The sequence below is a fragment of the Heptranchias perlo genome, chromosome 1 (assembly GCF_035084215.1).
Source record: "Heptranchias perlo isolate sHepPer1 chromosome 1, sHepPer1.hap1, whole genome shotgun sequence".
Lineage (NCBI taxonomy): Eukaryota > Metazoa > Chordata > Chondrichthyes > Hexanchiformes > Hexanchidae > Heptranchias > Heptranchias perlo.
In genome coordinates this window covers 416444-441345 of record NC_090325.1, presented here as the reverse complement: position 1 = coordinate 441345, position 24902 = coordinate 416444, and the positions used below count along the sequence as shown (strand labels likewise).

The 24902-nt window shown below is 51.2% G+C and overlaps 1 protein-coding gene across 1 annotated transcript in view; it reads left to right on the top strand.

The window, feature by feature from the left end:
* Positions 1 to 24902, top strand: part of LOC137310165 (rhotekin-like) — a 226226-nt gene that overhangs the window by 156773 nt on the left and 44551 nt on the right. Inside the window, exons 11-12 of the mRNA XM_067978137.1 lie at positions 21255 to 21383; positions 23280 to 23445. Of these exons, the coding sequence (XP_067834238.1) occupies positions 21255 to 21383; positions 23280 to 23445 (295 nt within the window). The remainder of the gene's footprint in view (positions 1 to 21254; positions 21384 to 23279; positions 23446 to 24902) is intronic.

Genomic DNA, 24902 nt, shown 5'->3' with positions numbered 1-24902 from the left:
GTCCAATGGGAGTGGTGAATGTGGGAGACGGACTGTCCAATGGGAGTGGTGAATGTGGGAGACGGGCTGTCCAATGGGAGTGGTGAATGTGGGAGATGGACTGTCCAATGGGAGTGGTGAATGTGGGAGATGCGCTGTCCAATGGGAGTGGTGAATGTGGGAGATGCGCTGTCCAATGGGAGTGGTGAATGTGGGAGACGGGCTGTCCAATGGGAGTGGTGAATGTGGGAGACGGGCTGTCCAATGGGAGTGGTGAATGTGGGAGACGGGCTGTCCAATGGGAGTGGTGAATGTGGGAGACGGACTGTCCAATGGGAGTGGTGAATGTGGGAGACGGACTGTCCAATGGGAGTGGTGAATGTGGGAGATGGACTGTCCAATGGGAGTGGTGAATGTGGGAGACGGGCTGTCCAATGGGAGTGATGAATGTGGGAGACGGGCTGTCCAATGGGAGTGGTGAATGTGGGAGACGGGCTGTCCAATGGGAGTGGTGAATGTGGGAGACGGGCTGTCCAATGGGAGTGGTGAATGTGGGAGACGGGCTGTCCAATGGGAGTGGTGAATGTGGGAGACGGGCTGTCCAATGGGAGTGATGAATGTGGGAGACGGGCTGTCCAATGGGAGTGATGAATGTGGGAGATGGACTGTCCAATGGGAGTGGTGAATGTGGGAGACGGACTGTCCAATGGGAGTGGTGAATGTGGGAGACGGGCTGTCCAATGGGAGTGGTGAATGTGGGAGATGGACTGTCCAATGGGAGTGGTGAATGTGGGAGATGGGCTGTCCAATGGGAGTGATGAATGTGGGAGACGGGCTGTCCAATGGGAGTGGTGAATGTGGGAGACGGGCTGTCCAATGGGAGTGGTGAATGTGGGAGATGCGCTGTCCAATGGGAGTGGTGAATGTGGGAGATGCGCTGTCCAATGGGAGTGGTGAATGTGGGAGACGGGCTGTCCAATGGGAGTGGTGAATGTGGGAGACGGGCTGTCCAATGGGAGTGGTGAATGTGGGAGACGGGCTGTCCAATGGGAGTGGTGAATGTGGGAGATGCGCTGTCCAATGGGAGTGGTGAATGTGGGAGAAGGGCTGTCCAATGGGAGTGGTGAATGTGGGAGATGCGCTGTCCAATGGGAGTGGTGAATGTGGGAGACGGGCTGTCCAATGGGAGTGGTGAATGTGGGAGATGGACTGTCCAATGGGAGTGGTGAATGTGGGAGACGGGCTGTCCAATGGGAGTGGTGAATGTGGGAGACGGGCTGTCCAATGGGAGTGGTGAATGTGGGAGACGGGCTGTCCAATGGGAGTGGTGAATGTGGGAGATGGACTGTCCAATGGGAGTGGTGAATGTGGGAAATGCGCTGTCCAATGGGAGTGGTGAATGTGGGAGATGGACTGTCCAATGGGAGTGGTGAATGTGGGAGACGGGCTGTCCAATGGGAGTGGTGAATGTGGGAGACGGGCTGTCCAATGGGAGTGGTGAATGTGGGAGATGCGCTGTCCAATGGGAGTGGTGAATGTGGGAGATGGACTGTCCAATGGGAGTGGTGAATGTGGGAGACGGGCTGTCCAATGGGAGTGGTGAATGTGGGAGATGGACTGTCCAATGGGAGTGGTGAATGTGGGAGACGGGCTGTCCAATGGGAGTGGTGAATGTGGGAGACGGGCTGTCCAATGGGAGTGGTGAATGTGGGAGATGGACTGTCCAATGGGAGTGGTGAATATGGGAGACGGGCTGTCCAATGGGAGTGGTGAATGTGGGAGATGCGCTGTCCAATGGGAGTGGTGAATGTGGGAGATGGACTGTCCAATGGGAGTGGTGAATGTGGGAGACGGGCTGTCCAATGGGAGTGGTGAATGTGGGAGACGGGCTGTCCAATGGGAGTGGTGAATGTGGGAGATGCGCTGTCCAATGGGAGTGGTGAATGTGGGAGATGGACTGTCCAATGGGAGTGGTGAATGTGGGAGACGGGCTGTCCAATGGGAGTGGTGAATGTGGGAGATGCGCTGTCCAATGGGAGTGATGAATGTGGGAGACGGGCTGTCCAATGGGAGTGGTGAATGTGGGAGACGGGCTGTCCAATGGGAGTGGTGAATGTGGGAGATGCGCTGTCCAATGGGAGTGGTGAATGTGGGAGACGGACTGTCCAATGGGAGTGGTGAATGTGGGAGATGCGCTGTCCAATGGGAGTGGTGAATGTGGGAGATGCGCTGTCCAATGGGAGTGATGAATGTGGGAGACGGGCTGTCCAATGGGAGTGGTGAATGTGGGAGACGGGCTGTCCAATGGGAGTGGTGAATGTGGGAGATGGACTGTCCAATGGGAGTGGTGAATGTGGGAGATGGGCTGTCCAATGGGAGTGGTGAATGTGGGAGATGGGCTGTCCAATGGGAGTGGTGAATGTGGGAGACGGGCTGTCCAATGGGAGTGGTGAATGTGGGAGACGGGCTGTCCAATGGGAGTGGTGAATGTGGGGGATGGACTGTCCAATGGGAGTGGTGAATGTGGGAGATGGACTGTCCAATGGGAGTGGTGAATGTGGGAGATGGACTGTCCAATGGGAGTGGTGAATGTGGGAGATGCGCTGTCCAATGGGAGTGGTGAATGTGGGAGATGGACTGTCCAATGGGAGTGGTGAATGTGGGAGACGGACTGTCCAATGGGAGTGGTGAATGTGGGAGACGGGCTGTCCAATGGGAGTGGTGAATGTGGGAGACGGGCTGTCCAATGGGAGTGGTGAATGTGGGAGATGGACTGTCCAATGGGAGTGATGAATGTGGGAGACGGACTGTCCAATGGGAGTGGTGAATGTGGGAGACGGGCTGTCCAATGGGAGTGGTGAATGTGGGAGACGGGCTGTCCAATGGGAGTGGTGAATGTGGGAGACGGGCTGTCCAATGGGAGTGGTGAATGTGGGAGACGGACTGTCCAATGGGAGTGGTGAATGTGGGAGATGCGCTGTCCAATGGGAGTGGTGAATGTGGGAGATGCGCTGTCCAATGGGAGTGGTGAATGTGGGAGACGGGCTGTCCAATGGGAGTGGTGAATGTGGGAGACGGGCTGTCCAATGGGAGTGGTGAATGTGGGAGATGCGCTGTCCAATGGGAGTGGTGAATGTGGGAGACGGGCTGTCCAATGGGAGTGGTGAATGTGGGGGATTGGGATGTCCAATGGGAGTGGTGAATGTGGGAGACGGACTGTCCAATGGGAGTGGTGAATGTGGGAGACGGACTGTCCAATGGGAGTGCTGAATGTGGGAGATGGACTGTCCAATGGGAGTGGTGAATGTGGGAGACGGGCTGTCCAATGGGAGTGGTGAATGTGGGAGACGGGCTGTCCAATGGGAGTGGTGAATGTGGGAGAAGGACTGTCCAATGGGAGTGGTGAATGTGGGAGACGGGCTGTCCAATGGGAGTGGTGAATGTGGGAGATGCGCTGTCCAATAGGAGTGGTGAATGTGGGAGATGGACTGTCCAATGGGAGTGGTGAATGTGGGAGATGCGCTGTCCAATAGGAGTGGTGAATGTGGGAGACGGGCTGTCCAATGGGAGTGGTGAATGTGGGAGACGGACTGTCCAATGGGAGTGGTGAATGTGGGAGATGCGCTGTCCAATGGGAGTGGTGAATGTGGGAGATGGACTGTCCAATGGGAGTGGTGAATGTGGGAGATGGACTGTCCAATGGGAGTGGTGAATGTGGGAGACGGGCTGTCCAATGGGAGTGGTGAATGTGGGAGACGGACTGTCCAATGGGAGTGATGAATGTGGGAGACGGGCTGTCCAATGGGAGTGGTGAATGTGGGAGATGCGCTGTCCAATGGGAGTGGTGAATGTGGGAGACGGGCTGTCCAATGGGAGTGGTGAATGTGGGAGACGGGCTGTCCAATGGGAGTGGTGAATGTGGGAGATGGACTGTCCAATGGGAGTGGTGAATGTGGGAGACGGACTGTCCAATGGGAGTGGTGAATGTGGGAGACGGACTGTCCAATGGGAGTGCTGAATGTGGGAGATGGACTGTCCAATGGGAGTGGTGAATGTGGGAGACGGGCTGTCCAATGGGAGTGGTGAATGTGGGAGATGGGCTGTCCAATGGGAGTGATGAATGTGGGAGACGGGCTGTCCAATGGGAGTGGTGAATGTGGGAGACGGACTGTCCAATGGGAGTGGTGAATGTGGGAGATGGGCTGTCCAATGGGAGTGGTGAATGTGGGAGACGGACTGTCCAATGGGAGTGGTGAATGTGGGAGATGCACTGTCCAATGGGAGTGGTGAATGTGGGAGACGGGCTGTCCAATGGGAGTGGTGAATGTGGGAGACGGACTGTCCAATGGGAGTGGTGAATGTGGGAGATGCGCTGTCCAATGGGAGTGGTGAATGTGGGAGACGGGCTGTCCAATGGGAGTGGTGAATGTGGGAGACGGGCTGTCCAATGGGAGTGGTGAATGTGGGAGACGGGCTGTCCAATGGGAGTGGTGAATGTGGGAGACGGACTGTCCAATGGGAGTGGTGAATGTGGGAGACGGGCTGTCCAATGGGAGTGGTGAATGTGGGAGATGCGCTGTCCAATGGGAGTGGTGAATGTGGGAGAAGGGCTGTCCAATGGGAGTGGTGAATGTGGGAGACGGGCTGTCCAATGGGAGTGGTGAATGTGGGAGATGGACTGTCCAATGGGAGTGGTGAATGTGGGAGACGGGCTGTCCAATGGGAGTGGTGAATGTGGGAGATGGGATGTCCAATCGGAGTGGTGAATGTGGGAGACGGACTGTCCAATGGGAGTGGTGAATGTGGGAGACGGACTGTCCAATGGGAGTGGTGAATGTGGGAGACGGACTGTCCAATGGGAGTGGTGAATGTGGGAGATGGACTGTCCAATGGGAGTGGTGAATGTGGGAGACGGGCTGTCCAATGGGAGTGGTGAATGTGGGAGATGCGCTGTCCAATGGGAGTGGTGAATGTGGGAGACGGACTGTCCAATGGGAGTGGTGAATGTGGGAGACGGACTGTCCAATGGGAGTGGTGAATGTGGGAGACGGACTGTCCAATGGGAGTGGTGAATGTGGGAGATGCGCTGTCCAATGGGAGTGGTGAATGTGGGAGACGGACTGTCCAATGGGAGTGGTGAATGTGGGAGATGGACTGTCCAATGGGAGTGGTGAATGTGGGAGACGGACTGTCCAATGGGAGTGGTGAATGTGGGAGACGGACTGTCCAATGGGAGTGGTGAATGTGGGAGATGCGCTGTCCAATGGGAGTGGTGAATGTGGGAGATGGACTGTCCAATGGGAGTGGTGAATGTGGGAGACGGGCTGTCCAATGGGAGTGGTGAATGTGGGAGACGGGCTGTCCAATGGGAGTGGTGAATGTGGGAGATGCGCTGTCCAATGGGAGTGGTGAATGTGGGAGATGGACTGTCCAATGGGAGTGGTGAATGTGGGAGATGGACTGTCCAATGGGAGTGGTGAATGTGGGAGATGGACTGTCCAATGGGAGTGGTGAATGTGGGAGATGGACTGTCCAATGGGAGTGGTGAATGTGGGAGATGGACTGTCCAATGGGAGTGGTGAATGTGGGAGATGCGCTGTCCAATGGGAGTGGTGAATGTGGGAGACGGGCTGTCCAATGGGAGTGGTGAATGTGGGAGATGGACTGTCCAATGGGAGTGGTGAATGTGGGAGACGGGCTGTCCAATGGGAGTGGTGAATGTGGGAGATGCGCTGTCCAATGGGAGTGGTGAATGTGGGAGATGCGCTGTCCAATGGGAGTGATGAATGTGGGAGATGGACTGTCCAATGGGAGTGGTGAATGTGGGAGACGGGCTGTCCAATGGGAGTGGTGAATGTGGGAGATGCGCTGTCCAATGGGAGTGGTGAATGTGGGAGATGCGCTGTCCAATGGGAGTGGTGAATGTGGGAGATGCGCTGTCCAATGGGAGTGGTGAATGTGGGAGACGGGCTGTCCAATGGGAGTGGTGAATGTGGGAGACGGGCTGTCCAATGGGAGTGGTGAATGTGGGAGATGGACTGTCCAATGGGAGTGGTGAATGTGGGAGATGGACTGTCCAATGGGAGTGATGAATGTGGGAGACGGGCTGTCCAATGGGAGTGGTGAATGTGGGAGATGGACTGTCCAATGGGAGTGGTGAATGTGGGAGATGGACTGTCCAATGGGAGTGATGAATGTGGGAGACGGGCTGTCCAATGGGAGTGGTGAATGTGGGAGATGGGCTGTCCAATGGGAGTGATGAATGTGGGAGACGGGCTGTCCAATGGGAGTGGTGAATGTGGGAGACGGGCTGTCCAATGGGAGTGGTGAATGTGGGAGACGGGCTGTCCAATGGGAGTGGTGAATGTGGGAGACGGACTGTCCAATGGGAGTGGTGAATGTGGGAGACGGGCTGTCCAATGGGAGTGGTGAATGTGGGAGATGGACTGTCCAATGGGAGTGGTGAATGTGGGAGATGGACTGTCCAATGGGAGTGGTGAATGTGGGAGACGGACTGTCCAATGGGAGTGGTGAATGTGGGAGACGGGCTGTCCAATGGGAGTGGTGAATGTGGGAGATGCGCTGTCCAATGGGAGTGATGAATGTGGGAGACGGGCTGTCCAATGGGAGTGGTGAATGTGGGAGACGGACTGTCCAATGGGAGTGGTGAATGTGGGAGACGGGCTGTCCAATGGGAGTGGTGAATGTGGGAGACGGGCTGTCCAATGGGAGTGGTGAATGTGGGAGACGGGCTGTCCAATGGGAGTGGTGAATGTGGGAGACGGGCTGTCCAATGGGAGTGATGAATGTGGGAGACGGGCTGTCCAATGGGAGTGATGAATGTGGGAGACGGGCTGTCCAATGGGAGTGGTGAATGTGGGAGACGGACTGTCCAATGGGAGTGGTGAATGTGGGAGACGGACTGTCCAATGGGAGTGGTGAATGTGGGAGACGGACTGTCCAATGGGAGTGGTGAATGTGGGAGATGGACTGTCCAATGGGAGTGGTGAATGTGGGAGATGGGCTGTCCAATGGGAGTGGTGAATGTGGGAGACGGGCTGTCCAATGGGAGTGGTGAATGTGGGAGACGGACTGTCCAATGGGAGTGGTGAATGTGGGAGACGGGCTGTCCAATGGGAGTGGTGAATGTGGGAGACGGGCTGTCCAATGGGAGTGGTGAATGTGGGAGACGGACTGTCCAATGGGAGTGGTGAATGTGGGAGACGGGCTGTCCAATGGGAGTGGTGAATGTGGGAGATGCGCTGTCCAATGGGAGTGGTGAATGTGGGAGATGGGATGTCCAATGGGAGTGGTGAATGTGGGAGAAGGGCTGTCCAATGGGAGTGGTGAATGTGGGAGACGGGCTGTCCAATGGGAGTGGTGAATGTGGGAGACGGACTGTCCAATGGGAGTGGTGAATGTGGGAGACGGGCTGTCCAATGGGAGTGGTGAATGTGGGAGACGGGCTGTCCAATGGGAGTGGTGAATGTGGGAGACGGGCTGTCCAATGGGAGTGGTGAATGTGGGAGACGGGCTGTCCAATGGGAGTGGTGAATGTGGGAGACGGGCTGTCCAATGGGAGTGGTGAATGTGGGAGATGCGCTGTCCAATGGGAGTGGTGAATGTGGGAGACGGGCTGTCCAATGGGAGTGATGAATGTGGGAGATGCGCTGTCCAATGGGAGTGGTGAATGTGGGAGACGGGCTGTCCAATGGGAGTGGTGAATGTGGGAGACGGGCTGTCCAATGGGAGTGGTGAATGTGGGAGACGGACTGTCCAATGGGAGTGGTGAATGTGGGAGATGCGCTGTCCAATGGGAGTGGTGAATGTGGGAGATGCGCTGTCCAATGGGAGTGGTGAATGTGGGAGACGGGCTGTCCAATGGGAGTGGTGAATGTGGGAGACGGGCTGTCCAATGGGAGTGGTGAATGTGGGAGACGGGCTGTCCAATGGGAGTGGTGAATGTGGGAGATGCACTGTCCAATGGGAGTGGTGAATGTGGGAGATGCGCTGTCCAATGGGAGTGGTGAATGTGGGAGACGGGCTGTCCAATGGGAGTGGTGAATGTGGGAGACGGGCTGTCCAATGGGAGTGGTGAATGTGGGAGATGCGCTGTCCAATGGGAGTGGTGAATGTGGGAGATGCGCTGTCCAATGGGAGTGGTGAATGTGGGAGATGCGCTGTCCAATGATAGTAAAGATAGTATCAAATCAAAGGAAGAGGCAAATAAAGTTGCCAGAAAAAGCAGTAAGCCTGAGGATTGGGAGCATTTGAGAATTCAGCAAAGGAGAACCAAGAAATTGATAAAGAGGGAAAATAGAATGAGAGTAAACCAGCGAGAAACATAAACATAAACATGGACTTTCTTTTATTCGTTCATGGGATGTGGGCATCGCTGGCAAGGCCGGCATTTATTGCCCATCCCTAATTGCCCTAGAGAAGATGGTGGTGAGCCGCCTTCTTGAACCGCTGCAGTCCGTGTGGTGAAGGTTCTCCCACAGTGCTGTTAGGAAGGGAGTTCCAGGATTTTGACCCAGCGACAATGAAGGAACGGCGATATATTTCCAAGTCGGGATGGTGTGTCACTTGGAGGGGAACGTGCAGGTGGTGTTGTTCGCATGTACCTGCTGCTCTTGTCCTTCTAGGTGGTAGAGGTCGCGGGTTTGGGAGGTGCTGTCGAAGAAGCCTTGGCGAGTTGCTGCAGTGCATCCTGTGGATGGTACACACTGCAGCCACTGTGCGCCGGTGGTGAAGGGAGTGAATGTTTAGGGTGGTGCATGGGGTGCCAATCAAGCGGGCTGCTTTGTCCTGGATGGTGTCGAGCTTCTTGAGTGTTGTTGGAGCTGCACTCATCCAGGCAAGTGGAGAGTATTCCATCACACTCCTGACTTGTGCCTTGTAGATGGTGGAAAGGCTTTGGGGAGTCAGGAGGTGAGTCACTCGCCGCAGAATACCCAGCCTCTGACCTGCTCTTGTAGCCACAGTATTTATATGGCTGGTCCAGTTCAGTTTCTGGTCAATGGTGACCCCCAGGATGTTGATGGTGGGGGATTCGGCGATGGTAATGCCGTTGAATGTCAAGGGGAGGTGGTTAGACTCTCTCTTGTTGGAGATGGTCATTGCCTGGCACTTGTCTGGTGCGAATGTTACTTGCCACATATCAGCCCAAGCCTGGATGTTGTCCAGGTCTTGCTGCATGCGGGCTTGGACTGCTTCATTATTTGAGGGGTTGCGAATGGAACTGAACACTGTGCTATCATCAGCGAACATCCCCATTTCTGACCTTATGATGGAGGGAAGGTCATTGATGAAGCAGCTGAAGATGGTTGGGCCTCGGACACTGCCCTGAGGAACTCCTGCAGCAATGTCCTGGGGCTGAGATGATTGGCCTCCAACAACCACTACCATCTTCCTTTGTGCCAGGTATGACTCCAGCCACTGGAGAGTTTTCCCCCTGATTCCCATTGACTTCAATTTTACTGGAGCTCTTTGGTGCCACACTCGGTCAAATGCTGCCTTGATGTCAAGGGCAGTCACTTTGACCTCACCTCTGGAATTCAGCTCTTTTGTCCATGTTTGGACCAAGGCTGTAATGAGGTCTGGAGCCGAGTGGTCCTGGCAGAACCCAAACTGAGCATCGGTGAGCAGGTTATTGGTGAGTAAGTGCCGCTTGACAGCACTGTCGACGACACCTTCCATCACTTTGCTGATGATTGAGAGCAGACTGATGGGGCGGTAATTGGCCGGATTGGATTTGTCCTGCTTTTTGTGGACAGGACATACCTGGGCAATTTTCCACATTGTCGGGTAGATGCCAGTGTTGTAGCTGTACTGGAACAGCTTGGCTAGAGGTGCAGCTAGTTCTGGAGCACAAGTCTTCAGTACTACAGCCGGGATGTTGTCGGGGCCCATAGCCTTTGCTGTATCCAGTGCACTCAGCCGTTTATAGAATCATAGAATCATAGAAGTTTACAACATGGAAACAGGCCCTTCGGCCCAACATGTCCATGTCGCCCAGTTTATACCACTAAGCTAGTCCCAGTTGCCTGCACTTGGCCCATATCCCTCTATACCCATCTTACCCATGTAACTGTCCAAATGCTTTTTAAAAGACAAAATTGTACCCGCCTCTACTACTGCTTCTGGCAGCTCGTTCCAGACACTCACCACCCTTTGAGTGAAAAAATTGCCCCTCTGGACCCTTTTGTATCTCTCCCCTCTCACCTTAAATCTATGTCCCCTCGTTATAGACTCCCCTACCTTTGGGAAAAGATTTTGACGATCTACCTTATCTATGCCCCTCATTATTTTATAGACCTCTATAAGATCACCCCTAAACCTCCTACTCTCCAGGGAAAAAAGTCTCAGTCTATCCAACCTCTCCCTATAAGTCAAACCATCAAGTCCCGGTGGCATCCTAGTAAATCTTTTCTGCACTCTTTCTAGTTTAATAATATCCTTTCTATAATAGGGTGACCAGAACTGTACACAGTGTTCCAAGTATGGCCTTACTAATAAGAACATAAGAAATTGGAGCAGGAGTAGGCCAATCGGCCCCTCGAGCCTGCTCCGCCATTCAATAAGATCATGGCTGATCTGATCCCAACCACAAATCTAAAGAACACAAGAAGTAGGAGCAGGACCCGGCCACACAGCCCCTGGGCCCTCTCCGCCACCCACAGGGCAGTGACCGATCCGAACTCAGCTTCATGTCCAATTTCCTGCCCGCTCCCCATAACCCCTAATTCCCTTTACTTCTAGAAAACTGTCTATTTCTGTTTTAAATTTATCTAATGATGTAGCTTCCACAGCTTCCTGGGGCAGCAAATTCCACAGACCTACCACCCTCTGAGTGAAGAAGTTTCTCCTCATCTCAGTTTTGAAAGAGCAGCCCCTTATTCTAAGATTATGCCCCCCTAGTTCTAGTTTCACCCATCCTTGGGAACATCCTTACCGCATCCACCCGATCAAGCCCCTTCACAATCTTATATGTTTCAATAAGATCGCCTCTCATTCTTCTGAACTCCAATGAGTGGAGTCCCAATCTACTCAACCTCTCCTCATATGTCCGCCCCCTCATCCCTGGGATTAACCGAGTGAACCTTCTTTGTACTGCCTCGAGAGCAAGTATGTCTTTTCTTAAGTATGGAGACCAAAACTGTATGCAGTATTCCAGGTGCGGTCTCACCAATACCTTATATAACTGCAGCAATACCTCCCTGTTTTTATATTCTATCCCCCGAGCAATAAAAGCCAACATTCCGTTGGCTTTCTTGATCACCTGCTGCACCTGCATACCAACTTTTTGATTTTCTTGCACTAGGACCCCCAGATCCCTTTGTACTGCAGTACTTTCCAGTCTCTCGCCATTAAGAAAATAACTTGCTCTCTGATTTTTCCTGCCAAAGTGCATCGCCTCACATTTTCCAATATTGTATTGCATCTGCCAAATCTCCGCCCACTCACCCAGCTTGTCTATATCCCCCTGCAGGTTTTTTATGTCCTCCTCACTCTCTACTTTTCCTCCCATCTTTGTATCATCTGCAAATTTTGATATGTTGCACTCGGTCCCCTCCTCCAAATCGTTAATATAGATTGTAAAGAGTTGGGGACCCAGCACCGACCCCTGTGGAACACCAATGGTTACTGGTTGCCAGTCCGAAAATGAACCATTTATCCCAACTCTCTGCTTCCTGTTCGATAACCAATCCTCCACCCATGCCAGAATGTTGCCCCCAATCCCGTGATTTTTTATCTTAAGTAATAATCTTTTATGTGGCACCTTGTCGAATGCCTTCTGGAAGTCTAAATACACTACGTCCACTGGTTCCCCTTTATCCACCCTGTACGTTATATCCTCAAAGAACTCAAGCAAATTTGTCAGACATGACTTCCCCTTCATAAAGCCATGCTGACTTTGTCCTATTAAATTATGCTTATCTAAATGTTCCGTTACTGTCTCCTTAATAATAGACTCCAAAATTTTACCCACCACTGATGTTAGGCTAACTGGCCTATAATTTCCAGCCTTCTGCCTACTACCCTTTTTAAATAAGGGTGTTACATTAGCAGTTTTCCAATCTGCCGGGACCTCTCCTGAGTCCAGGGAATTTTGGAAAACTATCACCAAAGCATCCACAATCCCTACTGCCACTTCCCTCAAGACCCCAGGATGGAAGCCATCAGGTCCAGGGGATTTATCCGCTTTGAGTCCCATTATTTTACTGAGTACCAATTCCTGAGTGATTTTAATCGTATTTAGCTCCTCCCCCCGTAGAGCCCCCTGTTTGTCCAGTTTTGGGATATTCTTAGTGTCCTCTACCGTAAAGACTGAAACAAAATATTTGTTCAGCATTTTTGCCATCTCCATGTTTCCCACCATTAATTTCCCGGTCTCATCCTCTAAGGGACCTATGTTTGCCTTAGCCACCCTTTTTCTTTTTATATAACTGTAGAAACTCTTGCTATCTGTTTTTATATTTTTTGCTAATTTCTTTTCATAATCTATCTTCCCTTTCTTAATCAATCCTTCAGTTACTTTTTGCTGTCTTTTGAAGAATTCCCAATCTTCTATCCTCCCACTAAGTTTGGCTACCTTATATGTCCTTGTTTTTAGTCGGATACTATCCTTGATTTCTTTACTTAGCCACGGGTGGCTGTCATTTCTTTTACACCCTTTTTTCCTCAGTGGATTATATTTATTTTGAAAGTTGTAAAATAACTCCCTAAATGAACACCACTGCTCATGTACCGTCTTACCCTTTAATCTATTTTCCCAGTCCACTTTAATCAATTCTGCTCTCATACCATCATAGTCTCCTTTATTCAAGCTCAGTACGCTTGTTTGAGAATCAACCTTCTCACCCTCTAATTGGATATGGAATTCAACCATGTTGTGGTCAACTTCAACAAGACATTAGTTTCTGGGAGGTTTTTTGTGTCTTCTTCCATGAAGACAGGTACGAAGTATTTGTTTAATTTCTCTGCCATTTCCTTCTTCCCCATTATAAATTCTCCCGTCTCTGTCTGTAAGGGACCCACATTTGCATTTGCCAGTCTTTTCCTTTTTACATACCTTTAAAAGCTTTTACAGGCACCGGACATGACAAAGGCAAACCAAGCCCAGTCGACCCTGCAAAGTCCTCCTCACTAACATCTGGGGATTTGTGCCAAAATTGGGAGAGCTGTCCCACAGACGAGTCAAGCAACAGCCTGACATAGCCATACTCACAGAATCATACCTTTCAGCCAACGTCCCAGACTCTTCCATCACCATCCCTGGGTATGTCCTGTCCCACCCGCAGGACAGACCCACCAGAGGTGGCGGTACAGTGATATACAGTCAGGAGGGAGTGGCTCTGGGAGTCCTCAACATTGTCTCCGGACCCCATGAAATCTCATGGCATCAGGTCAAACATGGGCAAGGAAACCTCCTGCTGATTACCACCTACCGTCCTCCCTCAGCTGATGAATCAGTCCTCCTCCATGTTGAGCACCACTTGGAGGAAGCACTGAGGGTAGCAAGGGCACAGAATGTACTCTGGGTGGGGGACTTCAATGTCCATCACCAAGAGTGGCTCGGTAGCACCACTACTGACCGAGCTGGCCGAGTCCTGAAGGCCATAGCTGCCAGACTGGGCCTGCGGCAGGTGGTGAGCGAACCAACACGAGGGAAAAACTTACTTGACCTCGTCCTCACCAATCTACCTGTCGCAAATGCATCTGTCCATGACAGTATTGGTAGGAGTGACCACCGCACAGTCCTCGTGGAGACGAAGTCCCGTCTTCACACTGAGGACACCATCCAACGTGTTGTGTGGCACTACCACCGGGCTAAATGGGATAGATTCAGAACAGATCTAGCAGCTCAAAACTGGGCATCCATGAGGCGCTGTGGGCCATCAGCAGCAGCAGAATTGTGTTCCAGCACAATCTGTAACCTCATGGCCCGGCATATTCCTCACTCTACCATTACCAACAAGCCAAGAGATCAACCCTGGTTCAATGAGGAGTGTAGAAGAGCATGCCAGGAGCAGCACCAGGCGTACCTAAAAATGAGGTGCCAACCTGGTGAAGCTGCAACTCAGGACTACATGCATGCTAAACAGCAGAAGCAACATGCTGTAGACAGAGCTAAGCGATTCCACAACCAATGGATCAGATCAAAGCTCTGCAGTCCTGCCATATCCAGTCGTGAATGGTGGTGGACAATTAAACAACTAACGGGAGGAGGAGGCTCTGTAAACATCCCCATCCTCAATGATGGCAGAGTCCAGCACGTGAGTGCAAAAGACAAGGCTGAAGCGTTTGCAACCATCTTCAGCAAGAAGTGCCGAGTGGATGATCCATCTCAGCCTCCTCCTGATCGCCACCATCACAGAAGCCAGTCTTCAGCCAATTCAATTCACTCCACGTGATATCAAGAAACATTAGGGGCTTGGATGGAGAAAAATTTGTTGAGTGTATTCAGGAGGAATTTCTCATTCAGTATGTGGATGGCCCGACGAGAGAGGGGGCAAAACTTGACCTCCTCTTGGGAAATAAGGAAGGGCAGGTGACAGAAGTGTTAGTGAGGGATCACTTTGGGACCAGTGATCATAATTCCATTAGTTTTAAGATAGCTATGGAGAATGATAGGTCTGGCCCAAAAGTTAAAATTCTAAATTGGGGAAAGGCCAATTTTGATGGTATTAGACAGGAACTTTCAGAAGTTGATTGGGAGAGTCTGTTGGCAGGCAAAGGGACATCTGGTAAGTGGGAGGCTTTCAAAAGTGTGCTAACCAGGGTTCAGGGTAAGCACATTCCTTATAAAGTGAAGGGCAAGGCTGGTAGAAGTAGGGAACCTTGGATGACTCGGGAGATTGAGGCCCTAGTCAGAAAGAAGAAGGAGGCATATGACATGCATAGGCAGCTGGGATCAAGTGGATCCCTTGAAGAGTATAGAGATTGCCGGAGTAGAGTTAAGAGAGAAATCAGGGGGCAAAAAGGGGACATGAGATTGCTTTGGCAGATAAGGCAAAGGAGAATCCAAAGAGCTTCTACAAATACATAAAGGGCAAAAGAGTAACTAGGGAGAGAGTAGGGCCTCTTAAGGATCAACAAGTTCATCTATGTGCGGAACCACAAGAGATGGGTGAGATCCTAAATGAATATTTCACATCGGTATTTACGGTTGAGAAATGTAAACAATTTTACAACACCAAGTTATAGTCCAACGATTTTATTTTTAATCCCACAAGCTTTCGGGGGCTTTCCCCTTCCTCAGGCGGTGTGGAAATGACAATTTCGAATCCTTCGCATTTTAAGATCACATAACAATGCCTGGTGATTACTGCCCGTTGCCAAGGCAATCACAGTGAGCAGACAGAAAGGTGTCATCTAAAAGGCCACTGAATATACAACCCCCCAAAAATAAAGAGAGAGAGAGAGATAAGGAAGACAGTCAATGACCCGTTATATTAAAAACAGATAACATTTGTTCGCTGGTGGGGTTACGTGCAGTGTGACATGAACCCAAGATCCCGGTTGAGGCCGTCCTCATGGGTGCGGAACTTGGCTATTAATTTCTGCTCGACGATTTTGCGTTGTCGTGTGTCTCGAAGGCCGCCTTGGAGTACGCTTACCCGAAGGTCGGTGGCTGAATGTCCATGACTGCTGAAGTGTTCCCCGACAGGGAGAGAACCCTCCTGTTTGGCGATTGTTGCGCGGTGTCCGTTCATCCGTTGTCGCAGCGTCTGCATGGTCTCGCCAATGTACCATGCTCTGGGGCATGGTACATTGGCGAGACCAATTCGCACCCCAATACGCCAACATTTTCATGCACAAGTTCGAGCAGGACTTCTTCACTGCACAGGACCTCCAACCAAAACTATACACCAGATACATCGACGACATTTTCTTTCTATGGACCCACGGTGAGGAATCACTAAAGAGACGACACGATAACATCAACAAGTTCCATCCCACCATCAAGCTCACCATGGACTACTCCTCAGAATCAGTTTCTTTCTTGGACACACGAATCTCCATCAAAGACGGGCACCTCAGCACCTCACTCTACCGCAAGCCCACAGACAATCTCACAATGCTCCACTTTTCCAGCTTCCACCCTAACCACGTCAAAGAGGCCATCCCCTATGGACAGGCCCTGCGAATACACAGGGTCTGCTCAGACGAGGAGGAACGCGATGGACACCTACAGACGCTGAAAGACGCCCTAGTAAGAACGGGATATGACGCTCGACTCATCGATCGACAGTTCCGACGGGCCACAGCGAAAAATCGCGGAGATCTCCTCAGAAGACTAACACGGGACGCAACCAACAGAGTACCCTTCGTCGTCCAGTACTTCCCCGGAGCGGAGAAATTACGCCATGTTCTCCGCAGCCTTCAACATGTCATCAATGATAACGAACACCTCGCTATGGCCATCCCCACACCTCCACTACTCGCCTTTAAACAGCCACCCAACCTCAAACAGACCATCGTTCGCAGCAAATTACCCAGCCTTCAGGAGAACAGCGTCCACGACACCACACAACCCTGCCACGGCAACCTCTGCAAGACATGCCAGATCATCGACACAGATACCACCATCACACGAGAGGACACCACCCACCAGGTGCACGGTTCATACTCCTGTGACTCAGCCAACGTTGTCTACCTCATACGTTGCAGGAAAGGGTGCCCCAGATCATGGTACATTGGCGAGACCATGCAGACGCTGCGACAACGGATGAACGGACACCGCGCAACAATCGCCAAACAGGAGGGTTCTCTCCCTGTCGGGGAACACTTCAGCAGTCATGGACATTCAGCCACCGACCTTCGGGTAAGCGTACTCCAAGGCGGCCTTCGAGACACACGACAACGCAAAATCGTCGAGCAGAAATTGATAGCCAAGTTCCGCACCCATGAGGACGGCCTCAACCAGGATCTTGGGTTCATGTCACGCTACACGTAACCCCACCAGCGAACAAATGTTATCTGTTTTTAATATAACGGGTCATTGACTGTCTTCCTTATCTCTCTTTTTTGGGGGGGTTGTATATTCAGTGGCCTTTTAGATGACACCTTTCTGTCTGCTCACTGTGATTGCCTTGGCAACGGGCAGTAATCACCAGGCTTTGTTATGTGATCTTAAAATGCGAAGGATTTGAAATTGTCATTTCCACACCGCCAGAGGAAGGGGAAAGCCCCCGAAAGCTTGTGGGATTAAAAATAAAATCGTTGGACTATAACTTGGTGTTGTAAAATTGTTTACATTTGTTAACCCCAGTCCATCACCGGCATCTCCACATTACGGTTGAGAAAGGCATGGATGTTAGGGAACTTGGGGAAATAAATAGTGATGTCTTGAGGAGTGTACATATTACAGAGAGGGAGGTGCTGGAAGTCTTAACGCGCATCAAGGTAGATAAATCTCCGGGACCTGATGAAATGTATCCCAGGACGTTATGGGAGGTTAGGGAGGAAATTGCGGGTCCCCTAGCAGAGATATTTGAATCATCGACAGCTACAGGTGAGGTGCCTGAAGATTGGAGGGTAGCAAATGTTGTGCCTTTGTTTAAGAAGGGTGGCAGGGAAAAGCCTGGGAACTACAGACCGGTGAGCCTGACATCTGTAGTGGGTAAGTTGTTAGAGGGTATTCTGAGAGACAGGATCTACAGGCATTTGGAGAGGCAGGGACTGATTAGGAACAGTCAGCATGGTTTTGTGAGAGGAAAATCATGTCTCACGAATTTGATTGAGTTTTTTGAAGGGGTAACCAAGAAGATAGATGAGGGCTGTGCAGTAGACGTGGTCTACATGGACTTCAGCAAAGCCTTTGACAAGGTACCGCATGGTAGGTTGTTACATAAGGTTAAATCTCACGGGATCCAAGGTGAGGTAGCCAATTGGATACAAAATTGGATTGACGACAGAAGACAGAGGGTGGTTGTAGAGGGTTGTGTTTCAAACTGGATGCCTGTGTCCAGCGGTGTGCCTCAGGGATCGGTGCTGGGTCCGCTGTTATTTGTTATTTATATTAATGATTTGGATGAGAATTTAGGAGGCATGGTTAGTAAGTTTGCAGATGACACCAAGATTGGTGGCATTGTGGACAGTGAAGAAGGTTATCTAGGATTGCAACGGGATCTTGATAAATTGGGCCAGTGGGCCGATGAATGGCAGATGGAGTTTAATTTAGATAAATGTGAGGTGATGCATTTTGGTCGATCGAATCGGGCCAGGACCTACTCCGTTAATGGTAGGGCGTTGGGGAGATTTATAGAACAAAGAGATCTAGGAGTACAGGTTCATAGCTCCTTGAAAGTGGAGTCACAGGTGGATAGGGTGGTGAAGAAGGCATTCAGCATGCTTGGTTTCATTGGTCAGAACATTGAATACAGGAGTTGGGATGTCATATTGAAGTTGTACAAGACATTAGTAAGGCCACACTTGGAATACTGTGTACAGTTCTGGTCACCCTATTATAGAAAGGATATTATTAAACTAGAAAGAGTGCAGAAAAGATTTACTAGGATGCTACCGGGACTTGATGGTTTGACTTACAGGGAGAGGTTAGATAGACTGAGACTTTTTTCCCTGGAGAGTAGTAGGTTAAGGGGTGATCTTATAGAAGTCTATAAAATAATGAGGGGCATAGATAAGGTAGATAGTCAAAATCTTTTCCCAAAGGTAGGGGAGTCTATAACGAGGGGGCATAGATTTAAGGTGAGAGGGGAGAGATACAAAAGGGTCCAGAGGGGCAATTTTTTCACTCAAAGGGTGGTGAGTGTCTGGAACGAGCTGCCAGAGGCAGTAGTAGAGGCGGGTACAATTTTGTCTTTTAAAAAGCATTTGGACAGTTACATGGGTAAGATGGGTATCGAGGGATATGGGCCAAGTGCAGGCAACTGGGACTAGCTTAGTGGTATAAACTGGGCGACATGGACATGTTGGGCCGAAGGGCCTGTTTCCATGTTGTAAACTTCTATGATTCTATGATTCTACTCTCTCACTCTATCTTTCTCTGACTATCTCACTCTATCTCTCAATCTCCCCCTCCCACCCTCTATCTCTTTCTCACTCTAACACTCTCTCTCTATCTCTCTCACTCTATCTCTCTCACTATCTCTCTATCCCTCTCTCTCTGCCTCTCTCTCTCTATCTCTCTCTGTCTCTTATTCTATCTCTCTGCCTCTCTCTCACTATATCTCTCTCCCTCTCTGTCCCTTTCTGTGTGTCTCTCTCTCTCACTCTGTATCTCTCTCTGTCTCTCTGTCTCTCTCTCCCTTGAACTCTATCCCACCCTCTCTCACTCTGTCTCTTTCTCACTATCTCTCTCACTCTCTCTCACACTCTCTCTCTCACACACACTCTATCCCTCAATCTCTCCTCTCTCTCTCTCACTCAATCTCTCTTTCTCTCACTATCTCTCTATCCCTCTCTATCTCTCTCCATGTCTCTCTGCCTCACTCTCTCATTCTATCTCTCTGCCTCTCTCTCACTATATCTCTCTCCCTCTCTCTGTGTGTCTCTCTCGCGCTCTCTCTCTCTCTCTGGCTTTCTCCCTCGCTCTCACTCTATCTCTGTCTCTCACTCTATCCCTATCTCTCTCTCTCTCTCATTGTCTGTCTGTCTGTCTCTCTCTGTCCCACTCATTTTCTCTCTCTCTCTCTCTCTCTCTTACTCTCTCTCTTTCTCTCTTACTCTCTCTCTCTCTTACTCTCTCTCTCTCTCTCTTACTCTCTCTCTCTCTTACTGTCTCTCTCTCTCTCTCTCTATCCCTCTCTGTCTGTCTCTGTCTCTCTCTCTCTCACTTTATCTATCGCTCACTCTATCTCTCTCTCTCTCACTCTTTCTCTCGCACTCTATCTCCCTCTCTCACTCATTCTCTCTCTCTCACACACTCTCTCTCACACACTCTATCTCTCTATCACTCTCTCTCACTCTCACTCTTCCTTTCTCTCTCCCACTCTGTCTCTATCTCTCTCTATCTCTCTCAGTCTGTCTCCCTCTCTCAGTCTGTCTCTCTCTCTCTATCCCTCTCTGTCTGTCTGTCTCTCACTCTATCTCTCACTCTCTCTCACTCCCTCACTCTATCTCTGTCTCTCAGTCTCTCTCTCACTCTAGCTCTCTCTCTCTAGCTCTCTCTCTCACTCTATCTCTCTCTCTCACTCACTCTAGCTCTCTCTCTCTCACTCTATCTGTCTCTTTCACTCTATCTCTCTCACACTGTCTCTCTCTCTCTCTGTCTATCTCTCTGTCTCTCTACCTCTGTCTCACCCGATGTGTCTCTCTCTCACACACGCTGTCTCTCTCTCACACTCTGTTTTTCTCTCTCTCTCTCTCACACACACTCTGTCTCACCCTATCTCTCTCTCACTCTCTCTCTCTCTCACTCTCTCACATTCTCTCTCTCTCTCTCTCACTCTGCCTCTCTCTCTCGCTCCCTCTCTCTCGCTCCCTCCCTCTCTCTCTCGCTCCCTCCCTCTCTCTCTCGCTCCCTCCCTCTCTCTCTCGCTCCCTCCCTCCCTCTCTCTCTCGCTCCCTCCCTCCCTCTCTCTCTCGCTCCCTCCCTCCCTCTCTCTCTCGCTCCCTCTCTCTCTCGCTCCCTCTCTCTCTCGCTCCCTCGCTCTCGCTCCCTCGCTCTCGCTCCCTCTCTCTCTCTCGCTCCCTCTCTCTCTCTCTCTCTCTCGCTCCCCCTCTCTCTCGCTCCCCCTCTCTCTCGCTCCCCCTCTCTCTCCCTCCCTCTCTCTCTCGCTCCCTCCCTCTCTCTCTCGCTCCCTCCCTCTCTCTCTCTCTCGCTCCCTCCCTCTCTCTCTCGCTCCCTCCCTCTCTCTCTCGCTCCCTCCCTCTCTCTCTCGCTCCCTCCCTCTCTCTCTCGCTCCCTCCCTCTCTCTCTCGCTCCCTCCCTCTCTCGCTCCCTCTCTCTCTCTCTCGCTCCCTCTCTCTCTCTCTCTCGCTCCCTCTCTCTCTCTCGCTCCCTCTCTCTCTCTCGCTCCCTCTCTCTCTCTCTCGCTCCCTCTCTCTCTCGCTCCCTCTCTCTCTCTCTCTCGCTCTCTCTCTCTCTCGCTCCCTCTCTCTCTCGCTCCCTCTCTCTCTCTCTCGCTCCCTCTCTCTCTCTCGCTCCCTCTCTCTCTCTCTCTCTCTCGCTCCCTCTCTCTTTCTCTCACTCACTCCCTCTCTCTCACATTCTCTCTCTCTCAAACACTCTCTCCATTTCTCTCTCTCTCCCCTCTGCGTGTCCTGTGTAATTGCTGTGTTCTGTTTCCCCTGTATTCCAGCAGATGGTGGGTGAACTGTACAATTGGACCAGGATGTACTGCGTGTTACAGGGAACACATCTCTTCTGTTACTATTCTCCAGAAGAAGTCGATGCCAAGGTGGAAGCTGCCTTCACCATTGCAATAAATAAGGTATCCTGGGGGTCAATTTGTGTGGGAGATTGTCAAACTCCCCGTGTGAAATTGGTGGAGATCAACAGAAATCAGAGCGACGATGAAGGAACGGCGATATATTTCCAAGTCGGGATGGTGTGTGACTTGGAGGGGAACGTGCAGGTGGTGTTGTTCCCATGTACCTGCTGCCCTTGTCCTTCTAGATGGTAGAGGTCGCGGGTTTGGGAGGTGCTGTTGAAGAAGCCTTGGCGAGTTGCTGCAGTGCATCCTGTGGATGGTACACACTGCAGCCACAGTGCACCGGTGGTGAAGGGAGTGAATGTTTAGGGTGGTGGATGGGGTGCCAATCAAGCGGGCTGCTTTGTCCTGGATGTTGTCGAGCTTCTTGAGTGTTTTTGGAGCTGCACTCATCCAGGCAAGTGGAGAGTATTCCATCACACTCCTGACTTGTGCCTTGTAGATGGTGGAAAGGCTTTGGGGAGTCAGGAGGTGAGTCACTCGCCGCAGAATACCCAGCCTCTGACCTGCTCTTGTCGCCACAGTATTTATGTGGCTGGTCCAGTTAAGTTTCTGGTCAATGGTGACCCCCAGGATGTTGATGGTGGGGGATTTGGCGATGGTAATGCCGTTGAATGTCAAGGGGAGGTGGTTAGACTCTCTCTTGTTGGAGATGGTCATTGCCTGGCACTTGTCTGGTGCGAATGTTACTTGCCACTTATCAGCCCAAGCCTGGATGTTGTCCAGGTCTTGCTGCATGTGGGCACGGACTGCTTCATTATCTGAGGGGTTGTGAATGGAACTTTTCACTGTGCAGTCATCAGCGAACATCCCCATTTCTGACCTAATGATTGAGGGAAGGTCATTGATGAAGCAGCTGAAGATGGTTGGGCCTAGGACACTGCCCTGAGGAACTCCTGCAGCAATGTCCTGGGGCTGAGATGATTGGCCTCCAATAACCACTACCATCTTCCTTTGTGCTAGGTATGACTCCAGCCACTGGAGAGTGATGTCAAGGGCAGTCACTCTCACCTCACCTCTGGAATTCAGCTCTTTTGTCCATGTTTGGACCAAGGCTGTAATGAGGTCTGGAGCCGAGTGGTCCTGGCGGAACACAAACTGAGCATCGGTGAGCAGGTTATTGGTGAGTAAGTGCCGCTTGATAGCACTGTCGACTACACCTTCCATCACTTTGCTGATGATTGAGAGTAGACTGATGGGGCAGTAATTGGCTGGATTGGATTTGACCTGCTTTTTGTGGACAGGACATACCTGGGCAATTTTCCACATTGTCGGGTAGATGCCAGTGTTGTAGCTGTACTGGAACAGCTTGGCTGGAGACACAGCTAGTTCTGGAGCACAAGTCTTCAGCACTACAGCCGGGATGTGTCGGGGCCCATAGCCTTTGCTGTATCCAATGCACTCAGCCGTTTCTTGATATCACGTGGAGTGAATCGAATTGGCTGAAGACTGGCTTCCGTGATGGTGGGGATATCGGGAGGAGGCCGAGATGGATCATCCACTCGGCACTTCTGGCTGAAGATGGTTGCAAACGCTTCAGCCTTGTCTTTTGCACTCACGAGCTGGACTCCGCCATCATTGCGGATGGGGATGTTTGCAGAGCCTCCTCCTCCTGTTAGTTGTTTAATTGTCCACTCTGTCAGTCAATGGGCTCTTCACACATCAGTGCGATGAGGTGAAATTTAAGCATGAAGCTCTTTTATTTGTCAGACTGAACGTACAGATCGAGACTTGCAACCAGCTCACACAATTCAGTCAGTTCGACTTGTCTTTTGTCAGAAGGTAATGTTGGCTGAAACCTGGGTGTGTCGTGAAGGGGAGCTGTATTGTCCGTTACCCTGCTCTCTGATGAAATATCGAGTCCCTCTGTGCCGCTCAGATTAATGTGTTTTCCAGGAAACCCGAATCAGAGCGACAGACAAAGACCCAAAGAGCAAAATTAACAGCATCTCGATAACCAATCGATACGCAGGAGAGGAGGTGAGTCATACACTGGTGGCAGACAGTGGGGAGGAGAAGCAGCGATGGTTGGAAACCTTCTGGCAACACCTCTATGACATGAGTGAGTTTCCAATTCAATCGTGATGTGATGTGCACTGAACCCCACAAATCAGGCATCGTCTGAGATACCCCATGGGTAACACTGAACCCCACAAATCGGGCATCGTCTGAGATACCCCATGGGTAACACTGAACCCCACAAATCAGGCATCGTCTGAGATACCCTGTGGGTAACACTGAACCCCACAAATCGGGCATCGTCTGAGATACCCCGTGGGTAACACTGAACCCCACAAATCAGGCATCGTCTGAGATACCCCATGGGTAACACTGAACCCCACAAATCAGGCATCGTCTGAGATACCCCATGGGTAACACTGAACCCCACAAATCAGGCATCGTCTGAGATACCCCGTGGGTAACACTGAACCCCACAAATCGGGCATCGTCTGAGATACCCCATGGGTAACACTGAACCCAACAAATCGGGCATCGTCTGAGATACCCCGTGGGTAACACTGAACCCCACAAATCGGGCATCGTCTGAGATACCCTGTGGGTAACACTGAACCCCACAAATCAGGCATCGTCTGAGATACCCTGTGGGTAACACTGAACCCCACAAATCAGGCATCGTCTGAGATACCCTGTGGGTAACACTGAACCCCACAAATCGGGCATCGTCTGAGATACCCCATGGGCAACACCAAACCCCACAAATCGGGCATCGTCTGAGATACCCCATGGGCAACACCAAACCCCACAAATCAGGCATCGTCTGAGATACCCTGTGGGCAACACTGAACCCCACAAATCAGGCATTGTCTGAGATACCCCGTGGGTAACACTGAACCCCACAAATCAGGCATCGTCTGAGATACCCCATGGGCTAGAATCATCGAAATTTAGGGCGCAGAAGGAGGCCATTCGGGAATTCGGCCCATCGTGTCTGTGCCAGCCGAAAAAGAGCTGTCCAGCCTAATCCCACTTTCCAGCTCTTGGTCCGTAGCCCTGCAGGTCACGGCTCTTCAGGGGCACATCCAGGGATTTTATAAATGAGTTGAGGGTTTCTGCCTCTCCCACCCTCTCAGGCAGTGAGTTCCAGACCCCCACCACCCTCTGGGTGAAAACATTTCTCCTCAGCTCCCCTCTAATCCTTCTACCAATCACTTTAAATCTGTGCCCCCTGGTTATTGACCCCTCCACTAAGGGAAATAGGTCCTTCCTATCCTCTCTATCTGGGCCCCTCATAATTTTATACACCTCAATTAAATCACCCCTCAGCCTCCTCTGTTCCAAGGCAAACAACCCCAGCCAATCCAATCTTTCCTCATAGCTAAAATTCTCCAGTCCTGGCAACATCCTCGTAAATCTCCTCTGCACCCTCTCGAGTGCAATCACATCCTTCCTGTAATGTGGTGACCAGAATTGTACACAGTACTCAAGCTGTGGCCTAACTAGTCTTTTCTACCGGCCATAATCTTTCAAACCTCTGTAGATCCGGGGGTGGTGCCAGAG